Here is a 27,543-nt window from a genome sequence, read left to right as displayed (position 1 = left end):
ACTATTTAGTGGGCAGTCGTTCTTCTTAACTCATGTTTATCTCTGCGTGCTTTTCCACTGCACTCACCTGTGTTTTCAATGTATTTTTACAGGGAAAATCGTAAGGAAAACCTACTGCTTCCCAGGAAATCTCCCCACAAATCAGAAGCGTTGCTGTGTTTCACAACTTCAGCTTGCTTAGATGCCAGTGTTTAAAAATGTTAAATCTCATCATGACTTGGTTATGTTCCTGCCATTTGAACAGTAAGTGACAAACCAAGACGTCATTTGGTGTTTGTGAGTATGGCTCCTCCCGCAAATACTCCACACAGCTACACACTGCACTCTTAACTGCTGGTCACAGATCTCTTTTTATGTCCTTCTCCTCATGCTGTTGTATTGCCATACTGTGTGCAACATCACTGTGCTTTATACTGACAACTTTGCATTTGAGGCCTGCAGTGATTTTCTCAGATGAAATTTAACTTGAGGGTCTTCACTGGATTTTTGTATCTCCAAACTTTGATCACTCACGTTTTAGTGTTAACTATAGGCACATCTAAATCAGCACCCTTTGTATCTTTCAGATTTTTTCCCTACTGTCCCCTTGCAGGAGGTTATTTCATGACATGCCCAGTGTCTCTTTACATGCAGAAGTTAGATTTTATTGCACTTCATGCAAAAAACGTTTGCAGGACATTCATTTTGGTAGCACTGTCAAGCTGGGAGGACTTTTTCCCTACTGAGACACCAGTTTCCACTTCATACTGTCGACCCCGTTGGTTATTTTGGGGGAAAGGAATGCACGTACTCTACGAGGAAGCTAATACAGGTTAAAAATCAGCTTACAGTAACCTAGCATTAATAAAGTGTATTTTAAATCTTGCCCTGGCTAATGCACAAGGTCATAAACAGCTTACAAAAATAACTGCTGGGACAGGAGGAGACAGGAAATAAGCAAGTAGGGAGAAAGAATGGATTTAATACTGAAGCTGCCTCACACCAAAAGAAATGGCATAAACAGCAGACTGAGAAACTGTACTCAGCTTTGCCTTACAACAGGAAAAAATGCAGCCAGCTCCCTCACACCCACTGGCAGGCCAGGCACTGCCACCTCTACAGTACCTTCCCAAATCCAAAGAACCGACAGATTTACCACAACAGCAGGAGAATTCCGTCTATTCCTTCCCTCAGGATCTGAGCAAAGATTTACATCAGCAGTTCAACAGTCATAAATTATTTCACAATTTCATGTAAAATAACAGTTGTAAACAGAGATTTTTTTTCAGTAAAAAGATCCACAGCTTCTGTAGTTTCTCACCTCGTTTTTCCAGAAGTATTTTTAACAGCTTTTCGGAACGACTGATTTGCTGAGGATCTTGTTGACATAGTTCTAGGAGAAGCACGAACAAAAGTAGATGGTGGTGTCTTAGGGATCTTCTTTACTAAATGAGTCACCCACTTCTTCTGTTCATCTTGACAGGATGCCAATAACAACATATCTCTTGCTGAAGTTACATCGTAACTCACTGTGAGGAGTAAAAGGAGGAAGATGATTCAGTGAAAACTATGACTTGTTATCAAAATAAGAGGTAAAAAGTACCAGATGTGCCACTGGAAAGAACAACGGCATCTCCAGACATACTTGTATTGGAATTGTTCATATATTTTTGGAAGACAACAAACAGCAGAGGAAATTACGATATAGTTTTTTTCGATATTGTTGCTCTGCATTGAGATTCTTGACTCTAACATTTAAGAAATGACAAAATTTACACTGATTAGAGTCTTAATATGCTGGAAAGCTGTGGCGGTGCTATCCTGCAGCTACTCCATGGGACCACAGAGAGAAAACTTTTACTCCAATCCATAAGGTGGCTGAAAAAACTCTTCAAGGTCTTAGCACAGCTTGGGGACGTTAGCATTGTCCCCATAATGTGGGCCATGTATAAGAGAAATCATGCAATCATTAGGTTGGAAAAGATCTTTGAGATCATCAACTCCAACCGTGCCTGTCCACTACTAAATCATATCTCCAGGCACCTCATCTACCTGCCTTTTAAACACCTCCAGGGACAGTGACTCAATCACCTCCCTGGGCAGCCTCTGACAGTGCCTGACAACCCGTTCTGTGAAGAAATTTTTTCTAGTGTCCAATCTAAATTTCCCCTGACACTTCTTAAGGCCATTCCCTCTTGCCCTACTACCTATCACTGGGAGAAGAGACCAACACCCACCTCTCTACAACCTCCTTTTAGGTGGTTGTAGAGAGCAATAAGGTCTCCCCTCAGCCTCCTCTTCTTCAGGCTAAACAACGCCAGTTCCTTCAGCCGCTCCTCATAAGATTTGTTCTCCAGCCCTTTCACCAGCTTCGTTGCTCTTCTCTGGACACACCCCGAGACCTCAATGTCTTTCTTATAGCGAGGGGCCTGAAACTGAACACAGTATTCAGTTTTGGGTCCCTGATATCTGGGAACCATGAGGCTGCCCAGTACTTGGGTACAAAACTCTAGGGCCCCTTGTGCTGTCAGGGCCCTCAGCAGAGCCACTGCAGTATAGCACCAAAGGCCTCCCCTGCAGAGGCTGGCGGCAGCTGCCTGCTCACAAGCAGTGCTAACAGCCTGTTATTTTAATACCAACTTTTACAGAAGAGTAGAAAACTTTTAAACTAGAGTGCTTTTATCTGCCTTCAATAGTTTAGCAGGTCTGGCTAAACATGTAGAGAGCACAGAAAACAAAATGCCACGAGTACCTTTGCACGGTGCAATTAATTCCTCCTTTTTATCCAAGTGGTCTCTATGGCACTTCACGTGGCATCTTCGACATTCTAGGGCAGCAGGGGGTTTAAAGACATGCCAAAGAGGTTTGGCACAGGCCTCACAGTTGGCTGGGAAGTGGTATAACGTTGGAATAAATTCGTGGCCTTTATGATTTAGAAAATTTGTCTTCTCTGTTGGCTGTACTGGTTCTACCTCCAAATCCTTCCTGCATTCCCCCTCATTAGCATAGAGAATCTGGAAAAGAATACTGTGGTGTTACTGTTGAAGCACTACATATTTGATATACTTTCCAAAGAAGTCGCCACACTTTTTCAAGAGAGTTCAATAGAAATGAGAATACACTTCTTTTTACCTGGAATATTTTAGGAATTTCTTCAGTTTCAGCTCTATATACATCTCCTTGAGTTACAGGCCGGACATGGAACAGCTTACTAGATTAGAAGAAACATGAATGAGAAAATGCTAAAAGGCTATGTATGTTTTTAAATGTTTTTAAAACAGTTATCAAAGTGCTTGGAAGTTCTTATAAACCTTGTTTACACAAGCAACATGATATACTTCAAGGCTGCAATATTGATATACTTCAAGGCTGCAATATGACACAAATTAACTCATAACCCATATAGATCTTTTCTAACACCATAAAACTGAAACATTTCATTCCATGGAAAGAGGGTGATATTTCAACGCGTTCAAATCCATCATGGCAAATTTACCTGGGGAAAAGGCTTTAAAATTCTTCCTCAGAACACTGACTATCAGTAAAAAAGCTGACTAAAAACCCTGGATGGAAGTAGGCAAATGAAGTATAGTACTACTCACTAATTTTTTCATTAAATCATGCTACAAGTTGATAAATTATCAATGCCAGAACATCACAAAAGACAATGTGGGACAGCAGCTGTTAAGAATGCTATTAAAATTGAAACAAACATCATCTTATAGTGGGTCAAGACTATAAGGCCATCTATTCCGCTGACATCCTGTTTTCAACAGTTGCTGTAAAAGATGTTTATGAAAAGAGAATAAGAAACTGCTCAAAGAGAAAATAACTCTTTTCCTGGTTACGAGCAATCGGCAGCTTAAGCACTTCCTGAGTATGAGATTCCTTCCAGACCACTGTATTTGTCAATCGCTGATAGACCTAGTCAGGAATTTTAAAACCTTTTTTTTTCAATTACTACTCTATAAGGTCCAGTAATGTCAATCAGCTGTTCAAACATCACAGTCATGTATCAGTGATGGGCTGCAGTGATATCTGACACAGTTTTCCTTGTGTATAACCAATGTAAAGGGATCACAATCAATTTATTTTGTCACTCTAAACAGAAACCATCTGGAAAAGTTAGAAATGCTGTGGGCTTGATCAACACCCATCCTTTTTCAGACAGCAAGAAAAAGGTGTGAAGCAAGGGGATGAGACCTAAAATCAGACAGACAGTTCCCCATGTATCTCACAACTATCTTGCCTGGCTTTAGAAAGCAGCTTTGAAGCAACTGGAAAAACCAGTCACTACACTGAATCATGAAAAGAGACAGCATATTAAGTAGGTTCCACTGTCTCTGACCCTTCTTTGTCATAATGAGATGAGGCTCTTTGCTTCTGTAAAGTCAGACCAGTGATGGCAGACAGTGCCACACTATTGCGTATTTAACTTTTTCTCCAATTTTTAGCAACTTTAAGACAAAGAAAAAGTAGAATCTTCTGTTAATAGCGCCCTGAAATACAAACAGATGTTTTCCAACTAGTATCAAGAATTAAATACTATTTATGGAATTTTGATTCTGAGCTTCTAGATTTGATATCAGTTATCTCACACACAATGGTCCTTTGCCAATTTGTACCCAAAACTAACAGTAACTTTACTTACTCTATATCTAGTACCATGGATGGATTAGACTGGTCCTTGTCCTTTTCATCATTGTAGAACAGTATCTTTTTACTGCTCACCACAACATACTGGGGAAAGAAAGGGTAAAGCCATGTTAAAACTGCATTTAAAAAAGCAACATTTATGCTCCTGTACTCCCATATGCACATAAAAAGCCTGAATAAATTAAGTTTTTTAAGCTAATATTTGGGGATATTTAAATGGTCAAGCAGGCAGCTATACTACCAGCAGCTGCAGTGGCTCTGCATTGTCACTGAAGCACCCTAAAATGCTTGCGATTATTGTGGAAGTCTATCTGTACACAAAGTCACAAATTTCACTTGCTACTGGGGTGTTACTATGAAAATATTGTATCTTTGAGAAACATCTGGAGTGAGTCAGAAAGTTGTAAGCAACTTCTCCAGCTCTAGGGACCCGCAGGACTCACTGGCACACCAAACTGCTGGTAGGCTAAGGAGAGCCTCACAGCTCCAGCTACTTCCTACACTTTCAATTTAAGGGACTGGTAAATAAACAGCCAAAATGAATCAGCAGAAACAGAAGTCTCGTATACATTCCACATATAGGACTACAGTGAGACAGTCAAGGAAATGTTTGCAGAAGAGGAGAAAAGAAACGGACATTCTTCTGCTACGTGTCACTTTAAAGCTCAAACCACACATTTTTTGCCAGAGTGGTAAAGATGTTAAAGAACAGAAACATTTGGTCGTGTATTGATTAGGCTTGTTCCTCCGTGTTTTAAAAGTTCTCGCTCAAAATATGTATATTAATACATTATACCTATCTCATGCCACTGAAAAAAAGTGGAATACTCCAGAATGAATGAGATTCTGGGGAATAAGCAAGACCTACTGGGATGACACTCTGAGTTTTAGGGCACGACTGGGCTGCAGGCCCCATTTCCAAGACAGTTCCCAAATGCTGAGGATGCCTGCTGTGTCCACCCCTGGGCCCGCCCCAAAAAGCCCAAGGATGTTGTCCTCAACCTGGACACCCTTCCAGTGCTGCTCACAGTCACACAGAATCATGAATGTTTGTTTGTATGAGAGGAAAAAGAAAGCAAGCTGCTCAGAAAAAAAAAAAGTTGTGTAACCCACAGGCCAGTTAAGATCAGACACCTCAAACGGAAGCACTTCCCAGTGAGTTCAAGACTAGAATTCACCACCAGTTGCTCTTCACTGGGAGACCCGACGTGTTTGCTAAAACTGTCTGTCAGGATAAACTGAGAGACAGGTGTGGCAGTCCCTCCCTCCTGCAGCTTCAAATGTTTTAGAAAAAATGTATTAAAAGGCATGAGATATTAAAGAGGTTTAAAAAGAGGCAGACTGACTGCTCTGTCTATATTGAACTACAGATTCAGGTATAATATGACCCAGAAGCAGGGGAAAAGAGAATAAAGCAAGAGAGTGAATACACTTCAATTCCAACAGCTGGTGCGTAACTGAAGGGGTTTCTGCACAACGCAGATATGGACAATTCAAGTAAATGGTGTTTGCTCTGTAAAAGAGGAGGTCAACCTTCCTCATTACACAGGATCAAGTCTGATGTTGAAACCCAAACAGGAAAGTTACCTTAATAAATTTATAGAATAGTGTTTTAAAAATGTGTTACGCAAGCTGCATGCAACAGATGTACCTCTCAATTACTGAAATGCACCTAAAAAAGTCACAAAGGGAGTTTTTCCCCCTGACTAAAAGAGCTTTCAGCCCCTCAGTCAGGATTCTTTAATAGAAAGCCTGATCGACTTAAATAGGTACCAAGCTGTAATCGTGTGAACCTCTTGTGATTTTTCCCCACCAAAGAAAATTCCTTTGGTCTACTTTAACAGAAGGCTAATGTCTTCTTTGTCTTTGAAGTCCTCAACCCTGCCTTTCATAGACAAGGGCCTCAAGATGACTACTATCAAAAATGCAAATTCTGTCTGCAATGGAATTCAGTTATCACAATGTCCACAAATCTTGGTGAAAGAACAATTTAATCTCACAAACGAAAAGTTGTGGACAAGAGCCTCAATATCCTGTTGTGAAGATACAAAACCCCCCCACTTTTGACAACAGTTCTGTTCTACACTGGTTTCTAAAGGATATTTTTATCATCTCTACTTGGTATGAAATGAAGTTCCAGACAAGAATATGGCTAACCCACATTAGTGTTAGGTTGAGGTATAAGTCAACTGTTTCTTCTCAAGTAAGTTTTCCACACTTACTCCTTTTTTAACTTCAGCTAAAAGACCGGGGAGGGCATGGGGCAAAAAACATCAGTGCTACTGACATCCCAGTCAGAAACTCAGCAGCTCAAGTTATAACAACTCAAGGACCAACACAACTGCACTGCTAATGCAATTTTGCTTTCCCTTTAATTCAAATTAATCCTGGCACGTGTCTAGTTGAGGCTGTATACCTCCCCCTACCCCAAAAACTGAAAGCGGAGGCAAATTTGGAACACCTGAGGAGACTGAGTGCAAAACAGCGTGTTTCAACTGCAGCAGAGTTCAGCCAACATAATACTAACGTAAGTCATCGTGGTCTACCTCACTTCTCTGTCTCACTGGTTTAAACCTCAGCTCGTTTTAGGAATCTTATCAGCGTGACTCATTTTATGACAGAGACATCTATCTGTAGCTTAAATTCCTTCAAAGTACAAGAACTATTATTCAAACCAGGAGAGTAAGAATGGAGTAACTGCCTAAAATATCTTAAGGAAACTAAGTATGCCTGTACTGGGCAAGCCTAAAGAAGATCAAGTAGAGTCTTTCACTACTACAAACTTTATCAGAAGTTTAAAATTTTTACCATCAAAAGATGCATGAATAATCTGCATTTCTGGAGGACAACCACAAAAGGCTGCTGGAGGTATTCTTACAGGAAAATGATGCAGTATTTTAGATCATCCAGAGCAGAATAAGCTACATGACTTGGGCCTAGGCACAGTCACTTCAATTCATCGATACTGCCAAAAGTCTGAGAGCAACATGGAGAATCAATTCTAGAACAAGAGTCAAGCAGCCTTAGCTATCAAACAGTGGGATAGATTTACAAATAGATGTTTCATGAGACACCTGAAGAGCACATATGGCACCAAATATGCCCTGTAGATTTCCTGCAGTTCTGCTAATTTGATCTGTTTGGTTTGCTTGGCAAGGATTTTGGTAGCAGGATGGCTACTGGGGCAGCTTCGGTTGGAGGCTGCTGGAGGCTGCTGGAATCTGGCTCTGGGGCAGATCCCTCTCTGGCCAAAGCCAAGCCAATGAGCGATGATAGCATATTTCAGAAGCGGGGAAAAAGTGGTGAGGGCGGTAGCAACAGTGGAGAGAGGGACTGCCCTTCCGCACTTGCCTGTGGTTGGGCTGCCAGGGCTCATTGGATCGCTCAGGTCGCTCTAGCAGAGAGAGAGAGAGAGAGAGAGAGAGATATGTGCGAGAAACAGCCCTGCAGACACCAGATGTGAGAAACAACTATGCAGATAGCAGATACAGGGAAGATGACACAGCAGAGAACACTAGGGTCAGTGGAGAAGGAGGCAGGGGAGGTGCTCAAGATGCCCAAGAAGTGATTCCCCTGCAGCCCATGGAGGAAATTATGGCTGAGGAGGCTGTCCCCTGGCAGTGCATGAGGAGTCCTGGTGCATGTCCACCTGCAGCCCATGGAGGACCCCACACTGGAGCAGGCAGAGGCATCCAAAGGAGGCTGGGACCCCATGGAAATCCATGCTGGAGGAGGCTATGGAGAACTGCAGCCTGCAGGAAGAACTCACATCTGAGAAGTTTGTGGAGCACTGTCTCCCATGGGAGTGACCCCACACTGGAGCAGGGCAAGAGAGTGAGGAGTCTATCCTTCACGTGGAAGGAGTGCCAGAGACAATGTGATATGAATTGACCAAAACCCTCAATCCCCATCCTCCCTGTGCTGCTGGAGGGGTGGAATTGGAGGATATTGGGAGTAAAAGTCAAGCCCATGAAGAAGGGAGGGGTTGGGGAAAGGTGTTCTTTTGGGGACTGGGTGGTGTTCCTTAGTGTCTTGTTCTGATTTGATTGCTAATACATTAGATTGATTTTGACTCCTCAAGTTGAGTTTGGTTTGCCTGTGATGGTAACTGGTGAATAAACCCTCCCTGTCTTTATCTCGATCCAAGAGTTCTGCCTTTGTTTCCTTCAATTCTCCTTCCCATAGGACTCAGAAAATGGAGGTGTGAGTGAACACTGTTGCCCACTTGGGCTAGCGGTCGCGTGGCTCTCTTGTTGCCAGCTGCGGTGCTCAAAATCACAATATACGGAGACAAAGTGAAATGTGAAGAGACCAGAAACCAGCTGAAAAACATTTGAGGTATCTGTGGCAAACCCAGTTTCTGAACTGTGGTAAGCAAGCATTTCCAATATGGCACTTGTTTGTACTGTCTCTCACCTGAAGGTCTCTAAGCAGCCACTAGCTGGGATAGGGCAGAGCTTAACATTCGCTCTCTGCAAGCTACAATAGCTGTTGGTCTTAATTTACAGACACATCACCAAGAAAGTCTGATATTGATCTAAAAATAAGCAAGTTTGGAACTCAAAACACTTTGATTGTATAAAGAGGTCGTATTAGCCAAATGGAAATCAGAATACTTCAGAGAAGGAGTTCAGCACCTAAAGGCCCAAGACAAACACTTCAGTGCTTCTTTGAAAGGAATTATATCCTTTTCCTTTTTTGTAGGAACCACTTTTAACAGTTACAGACTGTGAACATAAACAGGAGCATCTGAGAAGGATCCTTCAGCAGGAATCAGAAAGTTATGTTGAAAGTGTCATGAACAAACTGAGTAATTTCCAATTCTTGTCTTGCAATATAGGTAAGGAAGATGTAAGGAAATAAAACTATTTTGTACAACTCCCTTGCAAACCTTACAGAATTCTAGTGACCATGCTCAGTTTTGCAATCTGTTACACTGAAAGGTCTTCAAAGAGGAGAACTGGAAAGCCAGCAAGCATAATCAGAGACTGGTTCTAAGCTTCTAGGCATCTCAATTTGAACATTTGGAGTTTCAAGGAACCAGATCACAACCTCTGCAGAGGCAAAACAATTCTGCTTTGTTTAGGGTGGGAATTCCAGCACAGAGGTCCAGTTTCTGAGAATAAACCATTTTTTTTGAAGAGCAACCGACCATTTTAAAAGCAAGGGAGACCGAAATGTCCTTGAGAATCATGTATATTAAGCCCTGGCCTTCAGAACATGCATCGTACTCCCTGTTCTCTGCTGTCAAGTTGCAGAAAGAGCTTTCTTTTCTGTAACAAGATTATAAAGGCACCTAGTCAAAGGTGAAAGGGGATTTCTAATGGATCTAAAATGCCAATTGTAAAGCATTTCCTAATCCATCTGTTGTAAATTTGTATGATGTTATTACTACAGATTTCATACTGAATTTTCTTATGGGTTTTCTTCTCTTCAATAAAGTAATGTATCTGTACTAAATTACTCTAATTATTTCATTTGTGTCTTAAATATGAGCTACAAAATCAATTTACAATACGCCTAAAAACCTTCCCAAAGGAGCTGAGGAAGAAAAAAAAACCATTTGTACCTGTTTCTTCCAGCCATGCCGCTTTATATTTCCTTTGTTTGGTACAGAAAGCCAACCTTCAAGTCTTGACTCTGGTTTAAAAAAAAATGCATATTAAATAATTTCAGATATTTATAATACTAAACCAGAAGAGCACGAAAGCAAACTGTTACTAGAAAGGAAGATGTACTACATGCAGTAATAGGCAACTGCTTATTCAGCAAAGCAGAATAAAAAGCACAGCTAAATAAAATGAAGATATAAGCATTTAATTCATGCTTCATCACAAGCTACCACTTGATGATACAGTTACTGCAAAATAAAGTGAAGCTGTGTTCCTTGATGCCAACATCTAACACTGTATGTAGTTTGCAAAGAGCCAAGCAGAAAAAACTTCGCTTTGAAAATGTGTTACAGCTTAAAAGGAGAATGATTAAGAGGTTTTTGAGATAAACAAAAATACTCAGCAGGAAGATGCAGCAAGTAAAACAAACTAGATCCACATTTTCCAAGGGAAACCAAAAAAAAGGAGTGCACAAAAGAGCAAGCAAAGCTACACGGGTGTCCCATTACTCACAGAAGATAAGAATAGGAGATAAATAAATAAGGAATGCAGGAAGAATCAACTAGATATAAAGAATAAGAAACAAGTGTTTTATTCACGTTTTCAGCGGACAGTTTTCAAAGAGTAGTGTAATAGCATATTTTCCTAGCACAAAACTACTGCATAGTTTAACAATGATACAAAGAAGCATCACAAGAAAATCAGTAGCGTGCCCAATTTGAATCAGAGATTCGAACAATGCCTCCAGCTGACTGACGCTGAAGCCAGGTAATAGCAGTGAGAAGCCATCATGACTCCATTAATCAGAAATTACATGGTAAAGTCTCACCATTTTGTAAATGTGAGAATGAAGTAATCAAAATTTCACTCCATAATTACAAATTCATTTCACAATGGCGGAAAATGTTGTATATTTTTAAAAAATTATTGTAAAAATGTGATGTGTAAAACAAGTGTCAGAGTACAAAAATAGAGCCGATAGCTGATGTGTGCATTCTTTAAAATAAACTTAACTGGCAGCACTGAAAACTTCGAAAACATTAAGATTAAATTTGCTGAAAAGTTCACTGCAAATATTTATGTTAGGAAGGAGCTACTGGTCCTTTTTATCCTTCAGGGATAACTCTCTGTGAGGTGTAGCCCAGCAAGCTCTGAAAATACATCCAAGTATATGAAACATAATGTCCATCCACCTTGTTATGTAAAATTACAACCTGACTGTCGGCCTGGCCTCCTATAAGGCATTAAAATTCTGCATAACCTCCACTCCCACATTAGCCTTGCCGAGTACAATATTTAGAAGTGAACTACACTTGAAAATATAGGATAATTTCTTAGCACAGAATAACTTCAAAATACTGGGGGACCATAGCATGTTTGCAGAACTCTTTCCAGTAAGAAACCTCCTTGGAAAAATGACAAAAACTTGCATTTCCCTGCCTCTCATATCTGCATGAGAACTGCAGGGTGTAGGGGTTGCCTCCTAAGACTACTTCCCAATTCTTGATATTCAGTAACTTTGGAAAGGGAAACCTATTTCCTTCATGTCCGCAGGCATCACAGATAATGCTTATCCTATTTTGAATGCTTGGGTTAATTTTTACATCAACAGAAGACTCTTCCCTTTTTAGGAATTTTAGAAATATTCTAAATCTCAAGTCCTCCATGAAAAAATAAAATGATTAATTGCTAATAAAGAACACAGTATGGATGACTGTGATTCAAAAAGAATATAGTATGGATGCATGTAATTAGAAAGGACTACATATCTGTGGGAATTGTGGCAAATGTGGGAAGATCCATTAATGCTAAATTTTAAGAGATGTACTACGCTGCTTATAGGCACAGTTTGAGTAGGAGTTTTTCTAAGTTCACTTCTATTTCAGTATGTTCTGAAAGAAATTTCAAAGGAAGTGGAAAGTGGATGAGCTATTACAAATTAATCAGCTGACATTCATTCTTTTCTGTCTACTACAAGTCTATTTTAGTGGGCAAATTCTATTTGCATGACAGATGATTTCTGAGCTGTAAATAACATCTTGCAGTTGAAAATAACAGTTTCTGAATGTACTCCTTTTCAAAAAACCTAACATTTGCCTGGAACCAAATGTTCTCTTGAAAGGGTAGATGAGCCCTTTCATTCCAACCTTGCCACAAAGGTTTGTCTCAAGTAATATTTATAGTGTATTTTAATTTCCCGTGACAGTGTTAGCCAGCACAACTGCAAATGCTCATCTGGCCACTTCACAAATATTTGGTCCACAAGAATATTTATGAGTGTTCTGATTAAGTAATTAAGAAAATATGGGCTATCTAGGCTATGAAAAAGAATCTTCCATTCCTGTCTGTAAAAACAGGCTCAAAACTATTGCCTGACAACTGCCCTGTATTTTGGAGAGAATCCCAGAATTCATACTTCATATTTCCAACCCAGAAAATCCATGATAGGCCTCAGAAATATCTGATGGCTAGCTGGACCTGAACTGAATATGAAGAAAGAATTCCATGGAGGCTACAGATCTTATAGTTAACCGAGAATATATATTAAAATGTGGATTTGCATTTTAAACATCTTCATGATTAGCATTCACTGTGATTAATTGTGATTCACTACGATAAACATGAGTTCTAACAGTAACTCTTCGATAAAATCACAGAACAACCATGACTGTACTAATCGATGAGACTTTTCGCTGTTTTGGAGCTATGTAATACATGTGCCTTTATGAGCAGTAAAACACCTCTTTCCAATGTTCAAGAATTCCTACTTCTCAGACTCTTCTATAGTAGCCAAAAACCTGGAGGTATCACCTTGCTAATTCTTTCCAGCTCACCCTTCCCATTTGATTCTTTCCCTCCTCAGACTTTCTCACTAGAATTTCATGTGGATCTCACCAAGGATTGTTGGCTGGATCTTGCTCTGAGGTTTATTCAGGTGACGGCTACTTACAAGTATTTCAGAAAGTCGTATTTGTGTCCCATATTAAAAAAAAATGGTCCGCATTTATTATTCCATCCTACCTTTGTGTAAAACATGACTTATAACATAAGCTGTACAATATTATGTACTGCAGTTAAAGCTGTAGGACAACTCAATCACTTAAATTATCTTGCCAATCAGCTGAAAATAATTAATTTGCAACAGTTTATGTGTTACTGCTCCCTATAACAATGGGGAAGAAAAACTTGACTTCCCGATTACGCTGATTGACAATGAATTCTGTTTACAGTCATGTAGGTATTAAGACTTTCTACATCCAGCCAAGAGAAAAAGGCATTTGAAAGGCATCAATAAAAAGCAAATATTTCAGTCATTTCAGCAAGGACTCTATTAACATCAGAAACACCAACTGAGACATGAGCTGCTATCTGAATCAATCATCAGGAGTAAGAGTTACAAAAAATGCCTAGAACTGAATAAAGGAAACTCATCCTCCAAGTCACAATCTTTCCCATTCAGCAAAGCAAAAGCCTGAGAGCAGCCTGAATTGTCTAAATGAGCCAATCCTCACCTTGGGAGCAGCATAAGTTGCCCTAGGAGTGACCAGAGTTTGAGAGGATATTTAGCTCAACAACAGAGAGAAACCACCTTCAAGTCAGATGCAGCTGTAAGAGGTGTTACCGTGCGATTTCTCTGTATCTACCTCCAAACACAGAAATTTTTTCCTTCTTTTTTTTTTTTTTTGAGCATTAGCAATTTAGTTTAGTGTTACCTTGAGCTTACTCAAAGCGGGCAAAGCCTTCTGACACCAAAATTTTACAAGATGTTCTTCCTGTAAATTATGAACTCTGCTCTTGTAGCCTCTCTGGTGGCTGGTAACCTAAGCTCCCTGATTAGACAAGACACTACCCACAGCCCTGAAAATCCCTGCCATACAGGAGGACAGCAGAAAAGGCCTGAGACCCAGGTGTCTCTCTGGGTCTGCCAGCGCTGCTATCATACCGTTCCCCACCAAGTTTTTTCTCAGTTAAGCCACAGACTGTCACTGTCTGTCCATCACCAGAACTGAGATCATGGAATGACTCTTTTATACATGCTTACATTATTCTGTGTTTGCATTTTTTCCCTGGTGATGTTTTTACTGTGAAAGGAAACTGAAATCATACTATAATTACTTCTTTAGTAATTCTACCATTTATTTGCCCTAAATATTTTTAAGGAATATCTTTGCCTTAAGAACAGACGCATCTGTTAGAGAATTCTATTGACTACTCATCAGATCAATCTTTTACGATGCTATTCAAGATGTTTTGAAGCAACGTCTATGTTTAGGCTATAGAAGTGACGGGAACTTATGCAGAGCTGAAGGCAACTTCATGCAACTAAATGGTAGCAAATGCACTGCTGTACTATACCACCTTCTCTTTGAAGACTAATTACTTGGCTTGCAGAAAAATAACTATGCTCAAGATAATTTCCTCTTTCCTTGGTACGGTGTATTTCTACTTTGAAGACTAGCTTCTTTTTTCCTCTTTAAAATGTTAGTGTACTCTGCCTCTGCTCAGCTCTCCAACAAATGCATGAAATCTTACTACAATAATGTCACTTAATATCATTTAATTTCCTAAATTGCTTCTCATTCAGATGCTGATCAACTCAGCGCCTCACTCAAAAAAAATAAAACCAGTATTCAGGGACATGATCTAAATCTAGAGAAGCCCTAATAATACGTAGTACAGGTCCTACCTGTAAGACACAGTAACACCAGCAGAACAACTGCAGTAAAAATCATAGAGTGCTTTGGGCTGTAAGGGACCTTATCGTTTAGTTCCAACGCCCCTGCCATGGGCAGGGACACCTCCCACGGAATCAGGTTGCTCAAAGCCTCATCCAACCTGGCCTTGAATACCTCAGGGATGGGGCAGCCACAACTTTTCTGGGCAACCTGCGCCAGTGCCTCATCACCCTCACAGGAAAAAAATTCTTTCTAATACCTAATCAACATCTCTCCTCTTTAAGCTTTAAACAATTACCCCTTGTCCTATCCCTGCACTCCCTGATAAAGAGCTCGTCCCCAGATTTCCCTTTAAGTACTGGAAGGCTGCTATAAGGTGTCTCTGGAGCCCTCTCTCTCTAGGCTAAAGAAGTCCAACTCTCTCAGTCTGTCCTCATATGGAAGGTGTTCCATCCCTCTGATCACCTTAGTGGCCCTCCTTTGGACTGTCTCTAACAGATTCACAGCCTTACTGTGCTGAGGACTCCAGAACTGAATGCAGCACTCCAGGTGGGGTCTAATGAGAGCAGAGCAGAGGGGCAGAATCCCCTCCCTTGCCCTACTGGTTACACTTCTGACACAGGCCAGTTTACAGGGTGGCTTTTTGGGCTGCAAGTGCACATTGCCAGCTCATGTTGAGCTCCTCGTCCACAGCACTCCCATGTCCTTCTCTTCAGGGCTGCTTTCAATCCCTTCTCCACCCAGCCTTGTGCTTGGGATTGCCCCAACCAAGGTGCAGGACCTTGCACTTGGCCTTGTAGAACTTCATGAGGCTCGCACAGGCTCACATCTCAAGCCTGTCAAGGTCCCTCTGGAGGCATCTTTTCCCTGCAGTGTGTTGACTGTGCCACACAGTTTGGTGTCATTGGCAAATTTGCTGAGGGTGCACTCAATCCCACTGTCCACATTTGCAACAAAGATGTTAAACAACACCGGTCCCAATACTGACCCCTGCGGAACACCACTCATTACTGGTCTCCACTTAGACCTCTGAGGCATGTACAGAGGGCAAAGAAGCAGACAGGAGAAATGAAAGACCAGTAAAAAAGAAATAGAGGAGTCATGAGTATAGAAGACAAAGTGAAAGATCACAAGAACTTCCAGGAATTGTGATGTTCTAATTAACAATGGAAAAGCTGCAGCTGACTTGAAAAGGTCTTGCACACAATGAAATTTCTGACCCAAAACTGAAGAGGCCGATCATACAGCCAGAAGCCTGACTACACGTGTCTCCAGAGGTAAAACTGAAAATAACACACCTCAATGAGGCAGAAAAGAGCTTACTCCTACAGTCTTTCCAAGATCTAAAAGACAGCAAGGTCATATTGACATACTATTGCCCTGAAGAAAAAAACAGGAAAAATGCTACGCCCAGGTGAAAGCATTGGATGTTTTCCATGTAATACACAACAGTCATTACCATGAAAATGGCTGAGAAGGAAAGTTCAAAACTACCTTTTTATGTAGAATAAATCAGCCAACTCTTCATGGGGACAACTCTCCGCGGGGAGCCCTGAGCACCAGGTTGGGTTTTTTCATTTGTTTGCCTGGGTTTTTCTCAGGGGGGAGTGTTGTTGTTGTCTTTTAAATTGAGGGACTTAGAAGTATGGTATCCCACCACCCTAGCATCCTCCTCAGCCCCAGGGAGTCAGGAACACAGGGACACAGCAGTCCTCGCCACCATGCAGAGCTGTCCCTGTGGAGAGTGGGCTGTGTAAAGGAGTCCCACAGAAAGTTGTTCTAAACCCCTGATTTCTTTTTACCCCAGTTAAATGGAATACACAGACAACTTGTATTTAAGAGAAAAATTCCTGAGGAGTACTGACAGCTCAGAAATACGAGTCTGAGTTCCTAGCAGGTGACAGCAAAGAAAAAAAGTGTTTCTTCACCAGCCTCACGGCTCTAAGAATTTCTAATCCTGAGTTTCAATAGAAGTTTGGCCCAGAAGATGTTTTCAAAAGAAGCAAAACATTTAATTTTCAAGATGGCAATTGCCTGAAGGTTTTACAGATCAAACTTCACAGTACAAAAGGCTTTTTGGACAGAATGTAAGTTGTGAAGAAAAGACCGTATTGTTACCAGAATGAAAATCTATTCTAGAACAGAATTAATTTAATTAGTAACTAAAAATAAAAATATAAAAACATACTAGGGGAAGACAGGACACAAAAACAGACACAGAAAGGAATAACTACACAAAAACATACACTAAGTCTCGTAACCTACCTGAAATTTCAGTCACTCTAAGACCCCTGGAAAAACTCTAGAATATGGCAATTTGAGGAGCATGAGGTGCATTAACAGGAAAAGAGACACCTAAAATTATTCTATTTACTTTTATCTGATTACTCATCCACTGAGGTCTTAAAATTCCCAAAACAGTACTCTATTTCATATGTTTGAATCTATTTTTCCACAATAAAAATCAGACTGTAAATCTGGAAGACAAGCATGTAAGGTAAGAGTTCATTGAGAATTTCATGATGAATTATAAAAATTACTTAACTATAAAAAAAAACCCCTATCATCAGCATGTGGAAATGGTTAAGCACAGCTTATTACCACTACATGTTTTTTCTGGATCTAGAGATACAGAAGTGGATCGCACAAAAGTACTAATTGATTACACTTCACAAATATTAGCCAGGGGGGGAATCACTAAGCAGTGCAGCAGTGGGTCTCAAAGTATAGTGCCTGGAACTGACACGATGTGGAAATGGCTAACTACGCTGTACTATTTGTTCTTATTCTAATCTGCTAAATCAGACTGCCATATAACCATAAACGCATTACCGATACTTCTACAATTATTTTTCACTTCAGCAATTACTGCCACTTGTCACAAAGGTGCTACACAACAAGATCAAGGCGATTTTGCACTCAAGACAAAAATACAATCATAATGATGTGGAAGTGAAGGCCCTGTATTCTATTCACCCGACACTGTATATTGTATTCTTTACATTCACACAGCAGCAGATGTAAAGATACTTTTCCCACTTGAGTGGATAAAAATTATGCTAATGCCAAGCCATACAGTGGGAAAACTGATGTGAGAAGACTTAAATATAAGCAGCTAAGCTATGATAAAATAAAACCATAAAAAAGGAAGTGGAGATGTGATACAGAAAGACACAGCCATAAGATTTTAAAAGGTAGTAACTTGTTTGAAACAATACTTCCAAAACTAGGTGTATGCCCAAAATCAAGTAGTTTAAATATGTCTTTCTCTTACCTGAAAGATTCCCATCTGTTTCATCGGGCTGGAGACTAGCAACACTGGTAGAATCCATTCCTTGCTGGAGGTCCAAAATTTTCCTTCGTAGTTGTTCTATGTCACTCTCTTTACTATCTAGCTGCATCTGGAGCTCATTCCTGTACGTAGATTCTTCTGCTAGTTGCTGCATTTATACACACATGCATAGTTACTGTGATACCAAAAATATGGCACCAAAGTATTCTGGAAACAAAACTCATTACTGTTGTTTTGGGTTTGTTTTTTTTTTAATATTTCTAGATATTTTTCATAGCATTAGCATAAACTATTATAGTAGGAGTGTTGATTCAGGCTCCAAAAAGAGTTAAATATCAAAGATCCAGCAATGCTTTGAAGTACAAAAGTCTGATTAATCTATTAAATTATCATTTGCTTTGAAAAGGAGACCACCTGCCAGTGAAATAAAATGCATAAATAATATCTTACACAGTTTTTTCAGTCTTCAAAATATATCAGTTTCACAGTTAAGAATTTAGAAAGGGGAAATGAATGAGAACAAGCACAGCTACACACTTATCAGGTTCACTGCTTCACTAAAATTCTGTGGTCTAGACCATCTGAAACAGAACTTGTTTTTACAAGCAGACTAGGAGCTACACATATTTGCCTTGGAGAGAATTCCACCATGTGACAAAAAATTAAAAATATTTTACCGCTTGCATTTCATTGAGCTCCTTTTGGTATTTCACTACCATCTGATTGAATTTCTCTTTTTCTTGATTAAGCTCCAATTGAAGCTTTCGGTTTTCCTTCTCTTTCTTCCTCAAATCTTGCATGTTAGCTTTCTTTCTGTCTATTTTAAAATCTTTCCGATTCATTATCTCAGCCAGTTTGTTGACAGCCTGTTAAGAAAAAAGAAAAACAGTAAGAAAAATCACGTACACAAGCAGGTTTCATACAGAACTTCTAAGTTCCTCCAGCTACAGAATCTGATCAAAAATAATCTTCACCAACATAAATGGCCCTTATGACAGAAGTAATACTGGAAAGTACACAGCATCAAAACATTTTTTCAACTGTAAATATCAACAATGCATATTATACATGATGGTTATTATAAACTTAATCTCAAAGGAACTAAGAATTAGTTGCACAAAACCCAATAAACTAAAAATATATTTGATTTGCAAAATAATTATTGTTATTAAATTGCATAAAGAGTTATTTATACCTGTGTCTTCAGAGTTCTTTCATTGTTAATGCTCTTCTCATAGTGCATTCTAATATTATTGATCTCCTCCTCTTTTTTCATTTTGTATTCTGTTAAAATAACATCCAACTTTAAATATTTTAGGACAAGGTAAATATTTCTAAGGTTAATCATGTCTACAATTCCATCTTTTTTTTTTTGTCCTCTCCATTTTCCTGTTGTGTCACCTTAGGCCCAAAATACACTTTGCAACAGTAAAGGTTACCAGTTTAATGCTACTGTAATGACAGAAAATTACCAGAAGGATATATCAGAAAGGAACTAAGGCGAAATACTAATGTCAACATATGTATTTTTGTTCCCTGGTGATGACTAAGTCTGTGGCCCCACTTCCTTTGTGTCTACACTACCAAAACCATTACTGTAGTACCAAAAATAATTAAGTCAGTACCTACATAGAGTAAGACTGATATGACTGGATTCACATGCAGTACAGATTCTTCAGGCATAAAGAGAATATGAAGAAAAAGGCTTCCTTTAAATAAAGAATGACTCTGTTACGTTCCCGCCTTCCTGTCCCCCTCCCAAAACAGTTACTCAACTCTACCAATCTCTCTATCACACTTCCAGTCTGCCGATTTGTTTCCAAAGTTGCTAGAAATATGCATTTCATTGATAAGAATTTCTCCACCAAAAGTACAAACAGTTAAAGAATAATGTACAAGCACTTAAAAGTAATAAACTCCATAAAACAGAAAATGCTGAAAAACACTTGCTCACCCAATCCCTGCTATTACAGAAATGCAGAACTAAGGGAAAATATTTTTTTATGTCTTCCTGCCTACATAGTGTTTGCGATAACAGTGGCAACACAATTGGTAAGACCTTTACTCTTATAGTCAACAGATATTAAAGCATGCATTCTGATTTTATAATGCTTACTCAAATGCAAAACCATGGAAGTAAATGGAATAATAAAGTCACTTCTCATATAGTCAGAATACATGTAAATAGAATGCCAATCCACTGACTGGATCACAACTTAGATTCTGAAGCTAAGTGACATCTTAATGAAGTTGGAATGTTGATCCCACTTTATTATAGACACTGGAGATAAAACCAAAAATGTTAATAAATACATTGTGTGCAATATGAAATGAATAAAATACTTTTCCTTAATAACTTTCATGCACACAATGACGTGGCTGGCAGAAGGGGTCAGACAGACAATATATGGATGAGCTGTACCAGACAGGCATCCCTGGTTATGCCTGCAAGAACTCAGTGCTAATTTGTTTTAAAACATGAGGATGGACTGTGAGCAGAAATCCACTTTTTCTTCCCTGATACAGGCTGAGGTTTTACTAATTTTGAACAATAAAGGCAGTGAATGGAAAGGGAAGCAATACAGTAGAAAGAGCAGCAGTTTACATGGAAGATACAGGTTCAAGGTTAAAATAAGGATTTTCATCAAGCTCAAAATAACACAGAAGATTAAAAGCAATGTTTTCTCCCATTTTCCATTTCAACATATGCTTCAAATTTAATTGTTTCATAACAGATGAATTAAAATCCAAACATGACATACCTTCCTCCTGCTTCTTTATTTTTTCACTGATCTCCGAATTCTCCTTTGTTATTAAATCAACATCTTTGGTTAATGTGTTATTAGTTTCTTCCAGCTAAATAAAAACAAACACATTTTAAAATAAGGAATTTGCCATAAATTCTAAAAATATTTATAATACTGTGATTTCAAATACACCTAAATCTGTAACAGCCATTTACTAGGACTGCATTCCTCAGACTCTATTAAAAAACCCACCTGCTTACCTTTCAAATTTGAATTTTTTAAAAAATGGCACTTTTTTCTAATCTGCCTTGATTTACCTGTCCAGATAGAATTCTTTTTCTTTTTATTTCTTTAAATGATCTTTGTGTTATACACTGTAGTGCACAATTAAAAACTCAACTTAACTAAAATTTGATTATCAGTTATTTAATAGGGCAATTTTCAATTAATTTATGGTACTTTGGAAGAATGGGAGCCTAGAGGACTGATTCCCTGAATCCAGAGACAAAAGCAGCTTACAGATGATACAACTCTAGCACTCATGGCTCGAGTAGATTCATGGCATCTGCTGCTAAATAATTGCCATATATAAATGAAAATCAAGTATAAATCACTACAAAAGTAAAACTAAATTGGGTCCAAGTCAAAGCATACATAGGTAAATATGCATACAAGTCTGCAAAAAAAAAACCACAGTAAGAAAAACCATTGCACTTTGAACACGTTAGCTGCCACAAGACACAGTCAGGATCACTTTGCTAACCACTTAACAAATACCTACTAAAAACCAGACATAACTGCATTCCTGAAAATGTCGAAGTTTTGCTTGAAGCCTATAGAAATGATTGTGTATTAAGCTGCCTGGCAAAATTATCAGTATATTTGAAACCGACAAACATACTGGCAAGGAGATACTCCTCCCCTGTCACAGAGTGACAATCTTCTAAACAGTTCTTAAGAAACTGTGGCACTCTGGATATTTCAAGCTTATATATGAAAACACGTGTAACAAACGCTATTTCCGCTACGGTTGCACAGAGATGTAATATCCATGTCAGCTCTAACAGAAAGTCTTGAGCAATTGATCCACGTTCAGTAATGCCTAGACTTTAAGTGATGCTTTATAGCCCCAGGATTTTTAAGAAAATCCACATAGCTGACGCTAAGTGGGAAAAAAAAATAATGATAAAATAACTATGCTATGTATGGCTTGCTATTTGAAACTCCTCAGTTAAAAAACATTTATCAGCCTGATACTAATACTCAAGAGCTATGCTGTAAACTTTCCTCAAAAATTACAGTTTGGGTCTGAGGTTGGGATTTTTAAATAGTTTACTAGTGGCAAGAACTCAAGACTTCCAACATTTGTTTTTAAAAGACTAAGTAATTTTGCAATAAAAGTCTCTAATACACGGTTCCACAAATTTACAAGGTTTAAAAAATACATTGGGCAAGGACAAGAAGTAATTACAAAAGGCTTAATAACTGAATTGTAGATATTTGCTAGATTTTCAGTCTGACTTCACCTCAGATTCATTGAGTCTGTTTCTTTGAGAGCTCACAATGAAATTTAAATGTTTAAGATTCCAACTGAGTCCAAAACTCAGATAAATAATTATCAGTTATGACCATAACAACACCTTAGAAATTAGAATAAAAAGATAAGAGGATTGTGGGTCAGCAGGAGACCACGTGAAGAGCAGCATGAAGGACTTCCAGCCACTGCAGTCAGCTTCATCAGGGCCCCAACTTAAATGCCTCTATGGAAAGGCACCCAGCATGGGGAATAAACAAGAGGAGTTAGAGACACGCACATGCCTGTAGGGCTATGATCATATTGGCATCACGGAGACATGGTGGCTTGGCTCCTGTGACTGGAGTGTCAGAATGGAAGGACATAGGCTCTTCAGGAAGGACAGGCAGAGAAGATGAGGAAGGGGTGTTGCCTTCTACATCAAGGACCAGCAGGAGCGTATGGAGCTCCACCCGGGGATGGATGAAGAGCTGACTGAGAGCTTATGGGTCAGGACTTAAGGGAGGGCAAGGTTAGGTGACATTATGGCAGGGGTCTGCTACAGGCCATCTGACAAGGAAGACTGAGTGGATGAGGGCCTCTATAGACAGATAAGAGCAGCCTCAGTCACAAGCCCTGGTCCTTCTGGGGGATTTCAAACACTCCGATATCTGTTGGAAGGACAAGCCTACAAGAAAGCTGGAGAGGGACTGTTTACAAGGGCATGTAGTGATAGGACGAGGGGGAATGGCTTTATATTGAAAGAAGGTGGATTTAGATTATATAGAAGGAAGAAATTCTTCACTATGAGGGTGGTGAGGCATGGGAACAGGTTGCTCAGGGAAGTTGTGCATGTCCCCTCCCTGGAAATGTCCAAGGCCAGGCTGGATGGGCCCTTGAGCAGCCTGGTCTAGTGGGAGGTGTCCCTGCCCATCGCGTGGGGGTTGGAATTGAATGGTCTTTAAGGCCCCTTCCAAGACAAACCATTCTATGATTCTAAATTTCTGTATTAATTACAGTGGAATAACTTACCCTTCTTATGATGCTGTCCTTATCAGTCATTTCTTGCCTATGTCTTGATGCTGCTTTTTTGCTTTCCTGACTCAGTTCAAAATACTGTTCTTCAAGGAGTGCTCGTGCCAACCGTTCTGACTCAGCTTTGGTTTCAGCTAAATCCAACTGGGTCGTGAGCGTTTCTCTGTGAAAAGGATATTAAGAGTTTCTTCTCCTATGCAAAACATACCAATTTTCAGGAAGATTAACAAACCCAAATTATACCCTTGCTTAACCGACTGAAATGCATCACCAACACTGTACATAGCCTCCTCCTTCAGACTGTTTTGCAATGCTGATGCACAAGTAGAAAAAGAGATCCAGACTTCAGAAGGGAGAAACTTTCCTTCATGCATAAGACTACAGTCTCCTTCAGAATAAATATATAGTAAATAAATGAATAATTGGAAAAAAAGGTTAAAAACTTCTTATGGAACACTTTTGAGATGTGCTTTTTTCTGAATGAATTAAACATTTTAAATCTGATTCCAAATCTTCAGGAGTGAGACCACCCTATACAGAAAAACATGTCTATTTGAGAAACACAATGGGCATACTTTTCGTTTTGCAATTCCTGCATTTTTCTTTGAGTTTCTTTATTCTTTTCATCGATTTCCTCTTTCAGTTCCTTAACCTGAGTTTTGTAAAGCGTCTGTAAAAGAAAGCACAAAAAACCCAATCATTATTCAAATTCCATAGTGAAATCCTTCATTGTTTTGGTACTGGTTGGTTTGAATCTGTCAAACCCCAAGACATGCCAACAGTCCCTCAAGGGAATTTCCTTCTTCCTGCCTGCCCAAGATGCTCCTTCCCAGTTTCTCTGTGTAGTGACCTGATGTGACCAGCTTAGTTTTCAATTTTCTAATCTGGTTTCCTACATAATTGTGCAAACACACCTGCTGACAAAAAGGAAGGAAGGCACTGGGACAACAGCAGAGCTGGTCTCTCAGAGACAACAGGACAAAACTGCATCCTCTTGCAGCACCACTGTTTCAAAACATTAGTCAAACAAGCCTAATTCTGTCCTATACTTCCACCTGTTGCATTCTCTTTCTATCCACGTATAATTTCTCCCAGACTTAAGTTTTTTGAATACAGATTGAATTTGTCTTAACTGATTCAACAGAAGTCTAATTTATGTGAATGATTTCTATTCTTAATTTACTTTATTTATATTACCACCAATAATTCTGAAAGCTAAAATTTGATCTTCTACAGCAAAGTACTTTTGCTAAATATTCAGACTGAATTATGAATGTCTCATTTAAACTAAATGCTAGTGGAAAAAAAAAAGATAAAACAGAGTGAAGCACAGTACTCTAGATCTTCTTATTAGCAGTATGTTACGGAGAAATGCACACAACTCTGTAACACATAATGAAATTACAGTTACATGCAGCTTAATAAACACAAATTTTTTTATTGCTGCACCAAGAAAGAACCAAATTTAAAAAGCACTTCTCAAACTGTCCGTAACCACAAATGTATTTGAAGTTCAGCTGTTACAGAGCATCTCATGCTATCATTTTCTTTTCACAGAAATGAAATAGATCAAACTAAATCTAAGAAATACAAATTTTGGCTACCTGGAGTATGGAATAAGGCTCTTCAGGGACTCAGCCACAGAGAAGGTATCTTTTTAGAATGATAAGGAATATATGCAGAATGCTACTGGATCTATAGTTCTTCAATATATTTATGGTACAGTGATAGCTTGGAATACATTCCAGTAAGTATGGAGATTTTGAACTCTACAAGATCTGCAATTATGTCAGAAAAATATTTCTTTTCCAACCTCAAGACAGGAACTACTCTGATGCATAATTCAGATAATAGTTTCTCAATGTAATATATAAGGTCTGACAAACAACTACCAGGCAGCATACTAGACAGACTACCTAATGCCCTCTAATTTTTTGTTCAGTTTGTATTTCAAGCAGGATATTTGTCAATTGCTGATTTATGCCACGTTATTTACGTTTTAAAAAATTTAATACATCAAATATTCACTGTTCAATGATTTCATGTCAAAATGTAGCACTCAATTCTTTGCAAATCTTACCGAAAAATACTGCTCAGCTTCAAGCTGATCCTGAAGCTCACGCATTTGACCTTCATTTCCTCTGTACTTTCTTTGAAGGAATAAAAAAGGAAAACATGTAAAAACTCAGCTACTAACAAAGACTATTTCTAGTCAGAACAGCATCCTATGAAGCTCTTACAGTTGCACGCATTATTTCATGAAAACAAACAGTTTGCTGTATCCTAAAATTCTTTATTCTACCCTGATGATCATTTCAGTAGGTGATTTAGAAGCTCCCTAAATGGAAAAACGTTAAATAACCTTAAGGAAGTTCTGATAAAAGCCTAATTAATGAAAAACGTCTTCAGTCAACTGAAGAAGCATTAAGAAAAAGCATTAGGTAGCTAAAGGGGAGAAAAAAGCTATCACCTCTCATGTAGTAAAATGAGAAGTCCCATATGATTTAGTAAGTAGTACAGTCGATCCATAAAGAAGTCACTCAAATAAAAGTGGCACTTATGCCTTGACACAGAACAATGAGCCAAGAGTTGTTCTGCATCATAAGCTCATAACAAAAATATTCCAACACTGAAGGCTACATACAGAAATCATAACACACAGCTAAAAATATTCTTTTAGTTTAGGAAAAATGCCTTTGCACCAGAGAACTTTTCTCACTAACAGGAACAGGCAGAACAGTACATGTATAACAAAGCAACTTTTTCCATTTTACTTCAGGTTTTTACTTACTTTGCAAGTTGAGCCAAATCGAATTCCAGTAACCTCTTTGCTTCCAACAACGTATTGATTTCCTGTTTCAGCTGCTTCTCAGAACCTTTCAAGTTATCTGCTTCAAAAGCTTGTGCCTTTAATTCATTCTGTGCCGTTATTCGCTTATTTGTCTCTTGTTCTAGCTGCAGTGTTAGATTCTTTACCTAAAAGAGAAATATTTCCATTTAGGAGTGTTTGCTGAATAACCAATTACATGTGGTTGAAAGTGTGTTGTATATGGATTATTCTAAACCAAATACCATTGCCTAGGTATTACATATTGTACAATGTATAAAAATATCCCTTAATCTCCAAATACTTCAGTGCAATAATCTTACAGAAAGCTGCTGCCCTTACAGATGTACTGATATGACGCTATACGATGATAAAGCTTCCTTGTACTTAGCTTATTTCAAAGTCCCCAATGTGTTTTATCTTCTCTTAAAGGCAACAGTGGAGGAAACCTAAATTGTCTGCTAAAAGGTCCTCTCTACGGATTTCACATCTTCAAAACTTATTATTCCAGAAAAAACATGCAGCCTACCAGCTAAAAAGTAATTCACACAAGTTGTGACCCCTAGGAAAGGTGTTACGTCCTGTAAAGGAAAAGTAAGGATGGAACTATTATCCTTGGTACCTAGTTTTCATACTCAATATTCCAATTGCATTCCCCTAAACAAATGCGCTTCTGGAGAACGCAAACTCAGAACTGCAAACCAATCAGATAACTCTCAAAGTCACAAGCAAGTTTTTCCTTAAAAAGAAAGAAATACATAAAAATTGCATTATATTAAATTAAGGACTCAAATATGTAAGGCAACCAAGAGCTAAGAAACAAGCGGAAAATTACCTAACAATTTTAAGGCCAAGAACTGTCTTCAGTTCTACTGGGAAGTGTATTACACAAGGAGCTCAGTGCAAGTGAATTTAATTTTTTATTTCTCAACCCAAATATAAGTTCTTATTTATACAGAACATTTTGAGTGATGAGCATTTTACTTACTTCATCTTCCAGTCTTTCCTTTTGCTGGAGAAGGTGTTCCAGTTTCTGCTGAGATTGCTTCAGGTCAAAGTCCAGCATGGAACACTGTTTTTCAGCTTGAACTATTCGATTTTCCGCCTTTTCTCTTGCTGCCCTTTCTTCCTTTACTTTTTTTTCCATTTCTAAACAACATTAAGAAAAGCAACAAAAATTAATATGTAGCATCACAAAAATGCTTT

General features: G+C 38.9%; 1 protein-coding gene across 3 annotated transcripts in view; it reads right to left on the bottom strand.

The window, feature by feature from the left end:
• The window catches only part of ROCK1 (Rho associated coiled-coil containing protein kinase 1), a 96,343-nt gene that overhangs the window by 5,915 nt on the left and 62,885 nt on the right, over positions 1 to 27,543 (bottom strand). For 2 of the 3 annotated variants that reach the window (XM_009565146.2, XM_054057532.1), the window contains exons 19-32: positions 27,326 to 27,486; positions 26,302 to 26,486; positions 25,591 to 25,660; positions 24,086 to 24,180; positions 23,508 to 23,673; positions 20,978 to 21,071; positions 19,411 to 19,499; positions 18,893 to 19,081; positions 18,198 to 18,363; positions 10,205 to 10,275; positions 4,631 to 4,719; positions 3,112 to 3,190; positions 2,732 to 2,993; positions 1,301 to 1,508 (exon numbers count right to left, since the gene is read on the bottom strand). In XM_009565146.2, the coding sequence (XP_009563441.2) occupies positions 1,301 to 1,508; positions 2,732 to 2,993; positions 3,112 to 3,190; positions 4,631 to 4,719; positions 10,205 to 10,275; positions 18,198 to 18,363; positions 18,893 to 19,081; positions 19,411 to 19,499; positions 20,978 to 21,071; positions 23,508 to 23,673; positions 24,086 to 24,180; positions 25,591 to 25,660; positions 26,302 to 26,486; positions 27,326 to 27,486 (1,924 nt within the window). Of the gene's footprint in view, positions 1 to 1,300; positions 1,509 to 2,731; positions 2,994 to 3,111; positions 3,191 to 4,630; positions 4,720 to 10,204; positions 10,276 to 10,760; positions 10,810 to 18,197; positions 18,364 to 18,892; positions 19,082 to 19,410; positions 19,500 to 20,977; positions 21,072 to 23,507; positions 23,674 to 24,085; positions 24,181 to 25,590; positions 25,661 to 26,301; positions 26,487 to 27,325; positions 27,487 to 27,543 lie in introns of those variants that run through there. The other variant, XR_008448399.1, reaches the window with a different exon arrangement.

The sequence above is a fragment of the Cuculus canorus genome, chromosome 2 (assembly GCF_017976375.1).
Source record: "Cuculus canorus isolate bCucCan1 chromosome 2, bCucCan1.pri, whole genome shotgun sequence".
Lineage (NCBI taxonomy): Eukaryota > Metazoa > Chordata > Aves > Cuculiformes > Cuculidae > Cuculus > Cuculus canorus.
The sequence above is the reverse complement of the archived record's forward strand: the minus strand, read 5'-3'. Positions and strand labels throughout refer to the sequence as shown.